The 15,096-nt window shown below is 43.3% G+C and overlaps 1 protein-coding gene across 2 annotated transcripts in view; it reads left to right on the top strand.

Moving 5' to 3' along the window:
- Positions 1–15,096, top strand: part of LOC102561753 (ADAMTS-like protein 1) — a 744,302-nt gene that overhangs the window by 687,780 nt on the left and 41,426 nt on the right. For both annotated transcript variants that reach the window (XM_019483696.2, XM_059724687.1), the window contains exon 9: positions 3,102–3,259. In XM_019483696.2, the coding sequence (XP_019339241.2) occupies positions 3,102–3,259 (158 nt within the window). The remainder of the gene's footprint in view (positions 1–3,101; positions 3,260–15,096) is intronic.

Here is a 15,096-nt window from a genome sequence, read left to right as displayed (position 1 = left end):
CTCAGATGCTCTCACCAGTCCCATGACATCAGTGGAACTTGCACTTATATTTTTGGTCAGAGATTCAAAACCTTTAGGCCCTCCCATAAGTCTTAAGCTGTTTCTATTTGGTTATATTTTTGCTGGCTAGCTTGATGTCAAGCATGTCTGTATTAAGAAAGAGAGAAAAAAGAATTAGAGAGACTTTTATTTTTTAAACCTTTATTATAAAAATATTAAAAGGGTGAAAGTGCCAAAGAACGTGTCCATCCGTCCGTCCCCCCAGGGGCTGAGCATGTAATATTTGTCAGCAACAAAAACACAATATTACTGGAGGTTGAAACCTCTTCCCCCCATGCCCTTCATGGGATTACATATTTAGGATTAGCTGAGCATCTTCCACCTTGCAGAATGCCCCCTCAGTGACCTAGCATGACACAGACTAGTCCACAATTTGTTGCAAAGCGAGGTGTCCAAAGTCAAATGTGACACATGCATGGCCCAAGAAGTGGAAACGTTGGAGGGCACTGTCAGAACCAGCCCTTGTGAGCCATTTTCTGCAGCTTTTCCAGTTCACCACCAGTTCACCAGCAGAAAATTGGCCAGGCAGATCATGCTCCCTTTGGCTCTCTCTCATGTGGGATAGATAGAAAAGGAGAGAAAGAAGGACAGATGAGGGAAGGAAGAAAAGGAAAGTAAGCTACATACAGAGATACCGAGGAGGGTAAAGGATAGGTTTTCCTACTGCTGAACTCAGCCCCCAAGGTGCTTATATGTTAAACACACAGCAATCTCCCTCTTCCCCTGCCCTGCACATATGCACAGCAAGAAGAAAAAAAAAAGGATGTACATATGCATAGCCAAATTCTGTCCTTAAGAGTTGTACTGCCTCATGAGGAGCAAGTCCACTGACTTTGATCCTGCATCTGCTAGCATAAAAAGGGCCTTTTCTCACTGTACCAGAACACCCTGTGCTCTATTACTCCCAGGGGCATGGGTAGTAAGCAGGCAGCCTGCAGCTGGCTGTTATCTCAGTTAGGCCTAATTAGGGAATAAGGCCCAACTGTTATATATATAAGGGGTGGGCCTGGAGCAGCAGTCTGCTACCAAGAGCTGAAGAGACACCATGGGCTGCTCTGCTCAACTTGGAGGTAAGGAAGGATCTATTGGGGGTGTCAGGAGGCTCCTTGTCCTGGGTACAACAGAAAACTGTACCCTGCCGGGAAAGGGTGGCCTGGTGAGACTGTCTGTGGTGAGGTAGTCCCCCAGAAATGCCAGGCCAGTTCACTTTTCAGTGAAAGGCAGGTGGGGTGCCTGATAACCCCAGCCCCTACATCCCTGGTGGGTATCAAGAAAGGGGGAGCCCAGACTCACTGCAAGTACTGAGCCAGGGCCCAGGCCAGGTGGAGGAACCTGAGGCAGTACCCAGACTCACAGTGGAGTCTGAGGCTGCACCAGCAGATGTGTAGACCCACTGAGACAGCCCCTGTATTTCCTGGTTAACAGAATATTAATAATTGAGACTGTCTGAACTGCAGAGAAGTTCTCACCAAAATGCTTCCATCCTGGTGCAATGGAAACTAACCTCATCAAAAATCAAGGAATTAGGGAGATTCCTTAATACACTACACTCAGCATTTACTGTTATAAGATCATTCCTGTGGCCCACCTTGTAAAGCAACCCAATTGCAACAATTTTTTAAAATTAACTTTTATTTGTCCAACCTTTTTTCTTTTTGCCATCTCTGAACATGTATTACTGTCACATGGATATGTTTTTCAGTATCCTGTACTATTCTCCTTAGGGACTCATTGTATATTGGCTCATTTCCAGGTGGGAGAAGGCATTCCTAAACATTGTAAATAAGTTTGTGAAGCACTTTGAGATCCTTCATGATGAATCCTGTTATCCCTGTTTGATAGTGACAAGAGTTCACTCTCAAATATACTACAGGGAACAAGCTGGCACTGACAAAACTAGATGACATAACAGGCCTTCCTTTTGATTACTGACTTCTTATGGCCCTCTGATAAATGTCAGGTCATTAACCCTACAGAGAAGTACCTGAATCAGGATAGACTTGGGATCTTTGGGCACAATTTTAGAGATGAACAAAGCAGGCAGAAAGAATTTAGTTGTCCCTATTAGAGTTTCCTATTAGAGTCTCCTTTTTGGACTCTTTGCAGACACTTTAGTTAATATTTTATATGTGTTTCCTTTTTTTCTTTGCTGGATAAACTGATTTCAGTTAACGAGTGGTGGGCGGTAGCTGTACGCTGGTCTCTCCTTAACTGATCTGGGTAATTGCTGTAAGCCACTCTCTAGTTCTGTCCATAACTTCTTCAACAAGATTTATTCCTAAGTGTAAAAGAACTTCAATCCCAAACCAATAACTAAAAAGCCTCTGCCTTTCACTTACCCTGGGGTAGTGAATGAGGGGAGGGAGCAGTGGACTAGTGTCACCCTAGTTACCATCTATGGCAGAACTGTTCCTTCACAGCCTACCTACCCTCTCTCTCTTCTCTTAAATCTCCCAGATGGAGCCCTACACTTCCTTCTCATCTGCTAACCAGCCTTGCCCAAAACAGGGCTGGCTTCTCCCAAGTCCTTACAAAGTTGGACCTCCCTGTAACAGTGGCCCACCTAGCTTGTCATGTTTAGTGGTACACCTCCTTTAGCTCCCTTTAACTCTAAAAGCAAAACCAGAAGTCAGCACAACTAACACTAAAAAGCACAGTACGATTCCCTCCTTCCACGAAAGAGCATGATTTATTGCATACAGGGCTGCACACATTAGAAAGCCTGAGAGTGAATGTACTTGGTAAGGCTGGAGAAGAGAGCAAGACCAGTGTGCTGTGGGTGAGTAGGTGGGTTGGTGTATAGAGGCAGAGCCAAGAGGTGTAAGTGTTGAGCACCTTAGGTAAAAAAGGTTGCAGGAATAGAAAAATGAAAGGGAATATGTATAGGGATGAAGTAATAACAAGCTGAGAGGTTTCTCAAGTTTTCCTTTCTTACATTCTGTCATTCTGGTAACATTATTTCTAACTTTTATGCATATGTCTGCTCTGTGTGAAACAGTAGAGCACTCCTAATCTCTGTTTAACCTGTTTGTGTTTGCCAGATTTGGAAACCAAAACTCTTCAAGGTGTGAAGGGTGAAAACAGCCTCAGCTCCACAGGCTCCTTCTTTGTGGATAATTCTAGCATTGACTTCCAGAAGTTTCCAGACAAGGAGATACTCAGAATATCTGGGCCTCTTGCTGCAGACTTCACAGTCAAGGTGAGGGTTAGAAATGAAACACAACATAAACAAACAAAAAAAAAACACCCCAAAACAATGTCCAGGCTTCAGAAGGACCAGAGAGGTCTCCTAAAAAATAGTTTTCCTGGGAAACAAAACTGGGACCTGGTCCAGGCTATTTTCTGTGCCTTCTGTGAATAAACAGCTAACATGATGGAAGTTTTCCAAAGAGCTTCCAATGAAAGAGAGTGAATTTATTTAGGGGAACAAATATCCCAGGTGTGTCTTAAACAGAAAAGACGGACTAATGACAATGGTGATGGATTATTTTCAGTAGATGCTGTTTGGGATAGGTATAACCTACAGACCAGGCAGCTTGCATAGTTTGTGACCTGAAGAGACTGCAAGCCTGAGCTTTCATTCTGTTATGCTGTCTTTACACTGCTGTAATACCACCAAAGGTGTAAAATTGATTTAATGGAGCAGGGAGCTAAGCCCAAGGATTCCAAAGTATATGGGTTGCCTTTTAGTTGAGAAGCAGCCCTGGTATCATTTGGAAGTTCTGCTTTATGTTGTGTTAGCAATAAGAATCAACTTGTTTCCTCCCATTAGTGCTTTTCTATCCTTCCAGGAAATATAAAATGTATTGCTTCCAGCAGTGCACACATTCTGTAGTAAAAATGCACACAGAAAAATGAACGTTTGGGAATTACAATAAAATAAAGCCCTCTTTCAGTAAGTCAGAGGGACCTGAAGGATTTCAGCTGTAAAACCTGTATCATATCCAGAACTCCATAATTTTTTCATTATGGGACCTCAAGGCAAAGGGTATTTGATTTAAGCTAATGTTGATGACCTTGTGGCAGCTGGATGTATGAATGCTGGACTGGAAAATGTGACACGTGATTGGATTGGAGGAGGGTGGAGCAGTGCACTGGCAACTGTCCCCTGCCTCTTTCAGCATGGTTGCAGCCTGTTAATCCAATCCAGATACAGAAGCCAAACGTGCCTGGTGAACAAAGACCCACAGGAAAACAAGATGATATTTTATCTGCATGATGGTCATGGTCAGAATTAGTTTAAAGAAAGCAGTTTAAACCCTGCCATGTCACCTCCCTGGTGTGGAATGAATATCCCTTGATTTAAAAAGTCACTGTCCAGATAAAAATATATTTTTTTTGAAGATCCTTTGTCATAAACAACACTCTAGTTTATAAAAGCCAAAATAATGGTAATGATTTAATTTTCTTTCCATTTGTTACTAGTGGTTCTGAAATATGAATTCATTAATTGAAATACAGTAATTGGAGGTAGGAAAGTCAGTAGTGAAGCATGGACCTGGTTATCAGGAGAACTGGGTTCCATTTCAGACTGTCAGGGTTCTGTTATGTGACTTTCAAAAAAACTACTTCACCTTTATCCCTTTCTCCATTTTTACATTGGCAAAATGGAGTTAAAGGATTCCTGTCTTCCTCTTTAAAGCACTTGGGGGGGGGGGGGGGGAGAAGAGGGAGAAAAACATAACATAGATGTTGTCCTTTTGCATAAGCTCTCCTTCTGCCTCCAGATCTAGCTCCCATTGACCTGGCTGGAAATGTTGCCATTAATTTCAGTGGGAGTTGATATGGTCCCATCCATGTCACTTTCTGGTTTTCACAAGCACCAAGCTACTGATTGTGGAATTTAAACATACCAAAGGAAATGTTTGCCTTTATTTTCTTTTTACAGCTAACTAATTTGAAACTAATACATAAAGTCGCGGAAACATTTCTCTTGGTTTTGGGCTATGCAAAGACCTATGTTTACAAAACCTATCCATAAATTTTGAGCTAAATTTGACCTGACAATCTCCTTGTTGCTGTAGTATGAAAAAGGGATTTCTCTGTGCCAAGTAAAAAAAAAAAAAAAAGTGAATGAGATGAGGAAATATTACAGGTCTTTACGATTTGTTAAAAGCTGATCATATGCTTGATGATGCACAGTATTAAGCCAGTCTCTTTCCCCTGGATTCATATGAAAAAAATTAGAAGCGCTATAGTACATTCCTAGTAAAATTTTCAGGAGCCAAACACCAATTGCAGTTGGTAAAGTTCTCTTTAAGCATTTCAGAGTGTTTGGGATTTGGCACTTAGCAGTTATTGCTATACTTAAATCTGTAGAGAACTGGGTTTTTGCTGACTGTTAATGAAAGGATAGAAATAGAGGATGGTACATGTAGCCAACAGAGATCCCTGCACAAGCAAAAGCAAAACTGACATCATTATTCTCTGTATTATAATTAGTTTTGCATTCTTTTAAAATCTTCAATGACTAGATTTTCTAATTGTTGTATTTATGCAGAAAGCACCTGTCCAGCAGGCAAGGGTATACAAATGTGGTGGACATGCTTCCAAGCCTTGCCCACATCCTTCCTTGCCTGCCATAACTTCAACTGCTTTACCTGGAGTATACAAACTAATGTATCCCTGAAAAGCAGATTAAAGACCCTGTCGTAGTGGCAGCTAGCTTTCTGCACAAAGATACTCACTTTGAATGTCCTGATTTACTTGCTGAAAAAGCAATTCTTGTACAAACAGAGCTAAGTGAAAATTTAATGCAAAGCTCTCGTTGAGGGGATTAACTGTCTTCAGAAATGGGCCTTAAATCTTTATTAGATTGGCTGTGAATGTTTTCATTTAGTAAAGTCAGGATAACAAACTTAATATAATCCCAGTTATGCAAACATTACATTCCCAGGGGCTGCAAAGTTGCTAAACAGAAGTGAGAAACCAAAGGTTGGGGATTGAAGTTTGAGCTTATTTACTCTAGGTACTGATTGCTTTGAATTGCAGGAAGCAGCCTCATGCAAATCCTAAAGGAGATGCACTGAAATAATTGTTTAGGGTTGCCTTTACTTTCTAACAGTAAATGGTGTATCGATTGGGAGAGGTATGTGTGCTACTGCCTGTCCCTCATCTGGTTATATAGTTTTTTGCCACATAACATGAATGGTCAGGAGAATGTGGTGCAACTTTGCTGTTTGTAGAGTTGAAATCGCAAGCTCTGCAAGGGAGAGAGGCTGGAGTTGTCCCAGCAGCGCCCTGTTGTGAATTTTACCACTCCTCACAGAGGAAAGTCACCAATGTGTAGATGGCCAACACAAGACCCATCTACACTTAAATTCCACTTGAGTCTTGATACTAGGGCTAGGAACAGAAGTTGCACATAAACCAGTTCCAGCGATCAGAAACTGGTTTAAACCTGTAACAGAACAGAAGTCCAGTGCACGTAAACCAGTTTCAAAATGGCCAAAACCAGTTTGAAATAAACCTGGTTGAATGTAGTATCAGACTTAACTGATTGAGGTCAAACCAGTTTATAGAATTTCAGTCCCAGACCCCTTCCAGTATGATCGTTTCATATTTAAGAGCTGGCAACACTACCCCCACCCCTGCCACTTGCCTACCTGGTGCCAGAGCCAGCGGGATGCCGAGGAAGCTGAGCAGGTTCCTCAGCAGCTGTAGCAGTGGCAGCAGCAGCCCCACCCTTAAGCTTTATGCTGGCTAGGCTGGGCCCTTCCATGCATGAGGGTGGGAGTGAGCACAGTAAGACACCTGTTGGGGGGAGGTATATGTATGGATGCCTCGCTCCTACCCTCACGGGCAGAAGGGCTGGGTGGGGTAGAATTAGTTGCTGGGCACCCACGAGCTGGATGAAATTGCCTGGTGGGCCAGATGCACCTCATGGACCTTATTTTTTCTGCCCCTGCAATAGGGTCAGTGTTGCCATGCTTCACATCAAGGAGTGAGACTAAAGCATTTCTGATCTATAGCTCTCAAGCTCTGTCATGTTGACTGCCTCAAAGTTGGAGGCTCCCATGCTTACAAGGTTCATAGTTCTGGGGCAAGGCCACCATGTTGACTTCCCCAGATCCAGGGACCACAGGACTTCAAGGTCCCTGTTATGGTACTGGAGTCTTGAAGCCCTAGGAGTCCCTGCTCTGCATTGGAGAATCTGGAAGCCAAACCAACTTTGGCTCAAACTGGAGCTGCTGTAGGACCCCAAGTCATCCTGCCTCACAACCAGAAGAAAGAGAATCCTTGCTTCTAAGTTCTGAGACTGCCAGCTCAGCCATGACTGTGCAATCACAGAACTCCTACAATCCAAGCTCCTATTGGCCCCACTCTAGCCAAAAAGTCCTGGGAGTCATGGCTGAGCCAGGAGCCCTGTAGCCTAGGGTCCAGGGCTCAATTTCCCCCCCCAATTTTGTTTAAATTAACCCTTTTAGTTCTATCTATTTAAAAAAAAATATTTACTTTTGCAGATCACTTAAAAATTCTCCCTTTGTTCTGAAATGGAAGATTTTTTTTTTTTCAGTTTCAGAATTTCCAACAGAACAGAAGTCCTAACTTTCTCATAACCTCATAACCAATCCAACTTGCAGATGAAGCAGTTGGTGGCCATGTGCCTTAAGGAGCTAGGAAGCTACCAGAGATTTGATTCTGGGAACAATAGAGATCTTGGAGAACAGGGAAGAACTAACAGGCTAGCTGTCTAAAAGAGAGAAAGACTAAATGGACTGGATGTTGCTGCTAGAGGTAAAAAATTGACTAGATACATCGTATACAAAAGTCATTCAATTCAGGTGGCTGGAAAATGATTGCACACAAGAAATTAGGGGGGAGCCATTCAGGAGGGAAGTGATCTTTTGGGGAATGGGGCCTGGCAAAAGTCAGCCAAAATTAATTAGACAATGTAGTGAATTTGCATCATGGTGATGCTGATATACTCCCGTTTGTCCCGATGGTGACCAAGCTATGGCCTGTAGGAAACTTGGGGTCCGGTTCTGTATAAATCATGCACATATCTCTTCTGTAAACTGAGTGGCATCTTCACAAAAGTATTTACAAAATGAAATAAATACAGTGCTTGGGTTTTGGGGCAGGAGATAGACTGACCAATTTTACTGCACTAACGACTGGAAATATGGAGATAGCAATGTAGGCTGACTTTGATACTAGAATATATACCACCAGGACTAGAAGCTTTTTTTAAGCTTGTCCTTAATCTTATAGTTAGGGATATATTAATTCACAATTATATGATTCTCACAGGAAACATATAATCAGGCATTCCCCATGAAAATCACCATCATACATGAAAAACTGGAGCCCTGCTGTTTCAATTGTCCTTTCCTGGAGGGCTGTAAGTGGGCAATGAGGGCAAATATTAGGAGGTGATTCCTTGAATTGCAAGGAAAGTTAACACCCGGCAGTTAGTAGAAGTATCAATTACATACTTCCTGGTCTCATTGCAGTCCATCTCTCAACAGGGGGTGGGTTTCCCAGCCCCTTTAGCTGATCAGAGGCATGTAGGGAGCTGTGTCAAAGCTGTGAAAAATCAGTCTGGGACCATGAAGACACCATGGAAAAAAAAAAAAAAAATCAGCTGGCCCTGTGAATGGAGTACATCCCTACTTATAGATCTAATTTAATAGAATAACTAAATTGCAGAGAAGGTCTATTCTGTTTGGCCTACTGAATAAAACACTGGACATAACTCAGGCAACTTGGGAATCTAAAGAACCTGTTATATGATCTCAGATAAGTCATCTGTGCTTCTGCTTCCCCTCTATCTTACTATCTACAAAGACAGAGCAATAGAAGGACTGCAGGGAAGGGTCAGCCTTCAGCTATGTTGAGCCAGCCTCCCAGACATGATTGTAATACAGAAGTTATCCATGTCCGCTTATTTCAAATCATACATACTGCTATAGTCATCTCTAGTCGGTTACCTTGTGTCAGAGTAAATGTGGAAAAGAATATCTTCAATGAACTCATTCATATCATCTAGTCTGACTTTCCACATAACACAGCCATAGAATTTCACCCAGTCATTCTTTCATCAAGTCCAAAATGTCTGGTTGAGAAAAATCCAGTCTTAATCTTGACTTTAGATTGTTGTTCGTGTTTTCTGAAATAGTCTAGTTCTTCGTTTATAGTTTGCCAGGACAACTTTTAGGAAAAATTATGAGATAGTCTTAGTGAAAAATGGCAAATGTTATGGAGTAGTGTCTTCCAAAAAGAAAAGTTATAGACATAGCTTTGTACCTCAAATATTATTTTATTTTTCTACTTTTAATATTAAAGAGTTCAAGTAATAAAACACTGCAATGGTGAGTCTCAACCTTCTTAGACTTGAGACACTCCTGGATAGACTTCAAGTACCCCCTGGAAAATGCCAGCTCTTCATTTTCACCTCTTTTTTTGCCTACAGAAAAATAACAGAACAATCTTTGTTGCAAAGAACTCAGAAAGACCACAACCATGGATTTTGATTTGAAAACTCTGAATTGATCTTGTGAATCACATTGACGCATCTAGCAGTGCTAACATTGTGTGTCACCCTGTGGCACCTGGCATCCTGGTTGAGAATCACTGCACTAGAACCTCATTATTTTCTAGTTCATATTTTTCATCTGCTGTAACCAGCAGTAAAGATATAGTAGCAGAATACTGTGCAGAATATAGTAGCATAATTTTATCAATATGCACAATAATCACTAGGGCAAGTTGTATTTTTTTATTTGATTGTATGGTGTCTAATGCAATGCTGTTATTATCTTTGGATTTCATAGAATCTTAATCTACGTAATACTCATAAAAACTATGCTATGTATACTCTTATAAGTACAATGCTATGTCCAGTACAATGAATAATTGCAATTAAATAGTATGTATTAGCTTTGCCGACCAAAGTCCATCTAGTGAGCCTGTAGCCTGGCTTTTGTTCAGCCATTTCCAAATTCCTTACCTTCTGGGGTTCAACCAGTCATTACTGGGAGGAATATGTGGGTCAGGAAAAACTTGTTAAGCATTTAAACTTTCAAATTGGATTTAAGTAAATCCTAAGGCATATTATTCCTCTGAACAAGGACACATTTTCCCCAAGATAAATACTTTCTAACAAAGAAAAACTGCATCCTGGAAACTATTGCAGAATTAGTGAATATCTGCTAATGACTTTTACAGGTATTTTTCTGCTTTTCTTGGTTTTCATCTTGATTTGAGTTACATGATCTTGTAACAAAAAGCTCTGCTGCCATATTGTAAATGCAAAAATTACGTTCTCAAATTCTGTTTTGTGTAGTGTAGGCTCTTCAGTACAGTTTCCTGTCTCACCCTTTTAAATTCACTTTCCCACCAATTCTTTGCTTGGGTTCAGTAATAAAATTCAAGCAAGGACTTGAACCTGATAACTTGCGGTTTTGTGGAAAGCTTTGGTTTAAATAAGCTTTAAAATGTGCATTTAATAATTGCAGAAAGTAATCTGATGAAATTGTAGTTTCAGTCCAGTTCAAGGTTGACCACTTGTTCATGAGTGTGTAGATGGCCTACAGCACAGGCGGTGACTTTGGTTTTTGCCAGTGTGACAGGGAGCCTCCTGGGGCCGAGCTCTGTGGCCTGCCTGCCTGTCACCATGACAGGAGGCCTACTCAGGGCCGAGTTCTTTGTGGCCTGCCCACTTGTCTCCGGGCAACCGCCCGCTTATCTCGCCCGCCACGCCTCTGATGATAATTGATTCAGATATCGATGTCAATTAAGCGGGAGGCTGCCCATTGTAATGCCCCGATGCTAGGGGGCACTCTGCGGCTCCGACCTCCCCTAATACCGCAGCCCAAGCCTCACAGATGGCATCATGGTGTTACTATAATCACCGGCCCCATACTGGGCCCCAGAATCATCCTAACAGGACCCCTCTCTGATCCTTCCTATCAGGCAGCCACTCCACCTTCATCCGGGCTACCTAGCCCCCCCGAAGCTATATTCCCCTCTCAGGTGTGGTTCCCCTGGAACCTTCGGCTACCTGCCCTGGCCCACCTCCAGGCCAGTCGGGACCCCAGGCCCCCGGCTCTTGGGCGTCCCTCGCGGTGGGCCCCTGGCCCTTTTGACTACCATAGTCCTGGCCCCAGCTTGGGCCAGTCGAGGGTACTCTCCCCTTCGGGCTAGGTCTCTCTAGCCGCTCACTCTGTCACTGGGCCTCGCTATGCCACTACTCCCCGTCCTCTCGAGGGCAATTGCAGCACCTCGCCCACATCACTCCCACTCTCGGGGTCTGCCCTCTCTGGGCCCCTCACAACACTGGCCCTCTAGGCCCTCCAACAAACACATGGGTAACCTACCCAGTGCTGGTGGGAGCTAGGGGTTAAGGCACCCCAACCCGCCTTTCACCAGGGTAGTAACTGGCCTGGCATTTCCTGGGGGCTCCTGCGCCACTGAGAGCCCCACCAGACCACCCACTCCCAGCAGGGTGCAGTTTCAGGTCATGCCCAGGACCAGGAGCCTCTTAACCATCCCCTTGCAGCTCCCCCTTACCTCCAGGTTGTTCACAGCAGCCCTACAGCCAGGCAATGTTGCTGCCTGACCTCCTGCAGCCAAACTGCCTTGTTTATATAGGCAGCCTAAGCCTCAAAATGGCTGCCCTAATCAGGCACCTGGAGGCTGCCGGCTCCAGGCCCTTAAAGTGGCAGAGACACCCTGTGCTCTGCCACACACCTCCCCTCCTTAAATCATGACTGCCCCCTCGCTGGGGCCTCTCTTCTTATCGAGCCCCCGGTCTTCTAGGCCCCACACACTGCTACCCTTTCTTAATTGGGCTCACCGTCCTGCTGTTCCTTCTCCCAAAGCTACTTTCCCCTCTCGGGTGTGGTTCCCCCGGAACCTTTGGCCTCTTGCCCTGGCCCACCTCAAGGCCAGTCAGGACCCAAGGCCCCCGGCTCTTGGGCATCCCTCGCGGTGGGCCCCTGGCCCTTTTGACCATCCTGGTCCTGGCCCCAGCTTGGGCCAGTCGAGGGTTCTCTCCCCTTCGGGCTGACCACCGCAGGACCCTGCCCCCTCGAGGCCTATTGTTGTGCTGGCCTTCTACCGGGCTCGATGTACGGCCCCTCTCGGGCTCCTCGTCGCTGGCCCCCTTCACACTGGGGCCTCTCACACTACCGCCCCCTCATACCAGGGCTACGCAACCCACTGGTTGCAAGTGGCAGGCCCACACAGTGCACTGCCACACACCTCCCCCCTTAAATGGGACTCTCATCATTGCCCCCTCTCTTGGGGCTGCTTTCACTAGTGCCCCCTCACACCGGGGCTACACAACCCACTGGTTGCTCTCACCACTGCCCCCTCTCACTGGGGCCGCCCCCTCACTGGGGCCGGGGTCACCGTACCCCACACGCAACCCACCGGTTGCAGCCAGCGGGTGCCATATTTTTGCGTTCCCGCGCTGAGCCCCACGCATGCCCAGAAGAGGCAGTGCATTACTTCAACCCAGCTCACCCAATGTGTTTTGTAATTGCTGAGCACCCACTAATATTTTTCAGTGTGTGCTTGAATCCTGAAGCACCCATGAAGTCAGTGTCTATGATCTACAAAAATCTTGTGCCCAGTTGTTGGTGAACTGCAGGCATTTTATGTCATTTTTTATGGAGAATCTTCTGACATTAAAAAAAAAAAAAAAAAAGGCAAAGACAGGAACCAAAAGAAGCTTTCTTCTGTCAGCAAGGCTCTACCTGTCCAAAGGGATCTTTAAAATTGAAAGGGATGGAGCCAAAGGTGGACCATGCGAGTACTTCATGTCCCTTGCTCAGTGGCTACATACCCCTTCTACAAAGGGAAGAAGACAAGTTTAAGGAATTGTTCTGTTGTCCTGTCTATACTCTGCATTTGAAAATATCCAGAATCTCTAGAAGTCTGTAGACTTTGTGCTTTTAATTTTATTTAAATTACCCCCTTAAATTGTTTCTTTCCTTGTATAAATCCCACTTCTACTTTGTATATAAAGAATAAATAGTTCCTTACGTGCCCCAGTTAACTTTAAACATAAAGTGTCATTACATACAATTAGGAATATTAAAACTCTGGAACTGTAGAAAGGAAAGTATTGTGCAAAAGAGTATTGCCATTTTTTTTGGTTTTTATTAACATAAAGTCAAAATTGCATATGCCAGATGTGGATAGCTCTTTTTCCTCTTTTTGTTGCTCGTTATTTTATATAAGGGTTTAACCTACTATTCAGCCTACTATAAGAAATCAAATCTGATGGTCTGAGACTTGGCACTTGCAAAAGCATCTGTGGTGGTGATGAAGAAAAATCCTTTAGAACTTTTTACAGCAGGGATGGTGAAAACAGAGTGAGATCATAACAGACCAGATCAAACTTGACAGGACAAAAGATAATATACCCTGTGGTTTGGATTATACAGAAAAAGCAAAGATAATCTCCCAGTACACATTCATGTGTGTATGCACGTACACAAAACCTATAAAGTGTGTGCATATTATAGAAAGCAGCCATTATGGTATAACATTCTCTCTCACAGCAAAAACTGTTTGAAGAGCAGGTAAAGATGAATTCATTATGGCTAGTTTATTTAACACCACAGTTGTCAAAGTAAACATGGTAATTCAGTCCTGCAGGTCACACAATTGTGATCTACAAGAAATGTAAATAAATAGCAGGATAGCATGGTGCCAAAGCCAAACAGGTTTTTTTGTTTGTGTTTAATTTTGTGGATTAATTTTGTTTGAAACTAAAGGGATGGATCAGTACAATGAAGAGGCAAAGCATGATATTTTAGTCTGCTGCTAGATGATACAGAAGAAAATGCTAATTGCTTCAAAATGCTATGCTAATGTTGTGCTCCAAAACTCAGGTTATTTGTTGGTTTTCATTTGGGATCCTACAGTTATTACCAAATTAATATTCTATTTTATCAGAGCCAAAATGTATTAATTCATCAGAGAAATGAGCAGCTGGTGCACACCCATGCTGTAGCATGGGCTTGACTTTGAGAGATCATTTATAAAAACAGTTTAAATAAACAAATGCAGGTGAGAATTGATTGCCGGGGCCCTTTTTTTGCTTTCCGAGAAGCAGGAAAACATCAATCAGTAAGTATAGCATTGATTTCTGCTGGACAAAACTGAACCTATGCATTTGGTTGCATCTTTGCAAAACATCATGATGTTCTTCTGTTAGTGCTTTTTCCTTCCAGGTGCTGGACACTTTTCTGGCATCCTGAGTTCCCTCAGTTCCTATTAGACTTCAGTGAGCTTTGAGAATATAAATTATCATCTCATCTGCTGCCTGGCCTTTAATACTTTTCACTTAAGTAGTGGTTAACTTAATAGCAATGTAGTAGTAAATGCTATTTTCTTGGTTTAAGCATTAATGGTGTCCCAAGAGACTGCACAACAAATAAGCAGCAGTTAAAGGGTTCTTCTAATTAGTGTTTTAAAAAACATTATTTTCTCTTTTGATGGAAGCTAGTATTTCCCAGCACCTGAGTAAGGTCTGGAAGAGGTAAATATAGGGGTAGGGCAGGTTCACAATTTTCCCAGTCCTTCAGTTTAGCATATGAGGGTGGAAGTTAGCCTCATGCAGCAAGCCAACCTGTTTTCTGATGCGTTTCACCTGCCCTAGAGTCAGCATGTGTTGTGTAGCTTAGGCAGCCTCTGATGTTTTTCTGATGGATCAAGGCTTTCAGCTTTAACAAATTTTCAGACAAAACCATGGTGAGATTTTTGCTGCATGGAATCAGCACATACCTGTTCTTCCCATGCTTATAGTTCTCATTAAACAAAATGAACACTGCTGCCTCTGATTCTTTCACCTTGCTCATTTAAGAAGTATCTAGTTTGTATCTGTAGCTCATTGTGATTCCTTCCCACCCGTGTAGTTGTCATGGCTAGTCAGGTGACTTCTACTTCTCTCTGGAAAAGATCTGCATCTCCTTTGTCTCAGAAAAGACAGACAGTCATACAGACACACAAGGATAATTTGTGGGGAGATGGACTATTATGCCTTCCTTCCTTTTGATGTGAAACCTTTCCCTCCTCCTT

This window comes from Alligator mississippiensis, chromosome 3, assembly GCF_030867095.1.
Source record: "Alligator mississippiensis isolate rAllMis1 chromosome 3, rAllMis1, whole genome shotgun sequence".
Taxonomy (NCBI): domain Eukaryota; kingdom Metazoa; phylum Chordata; order Crocodylia; family Alligatoridae; genus Alligator; species Alligator mississippiensis.
This window is presented reverse-complemented; position numbering and strand designations above follow the sequence as displayed.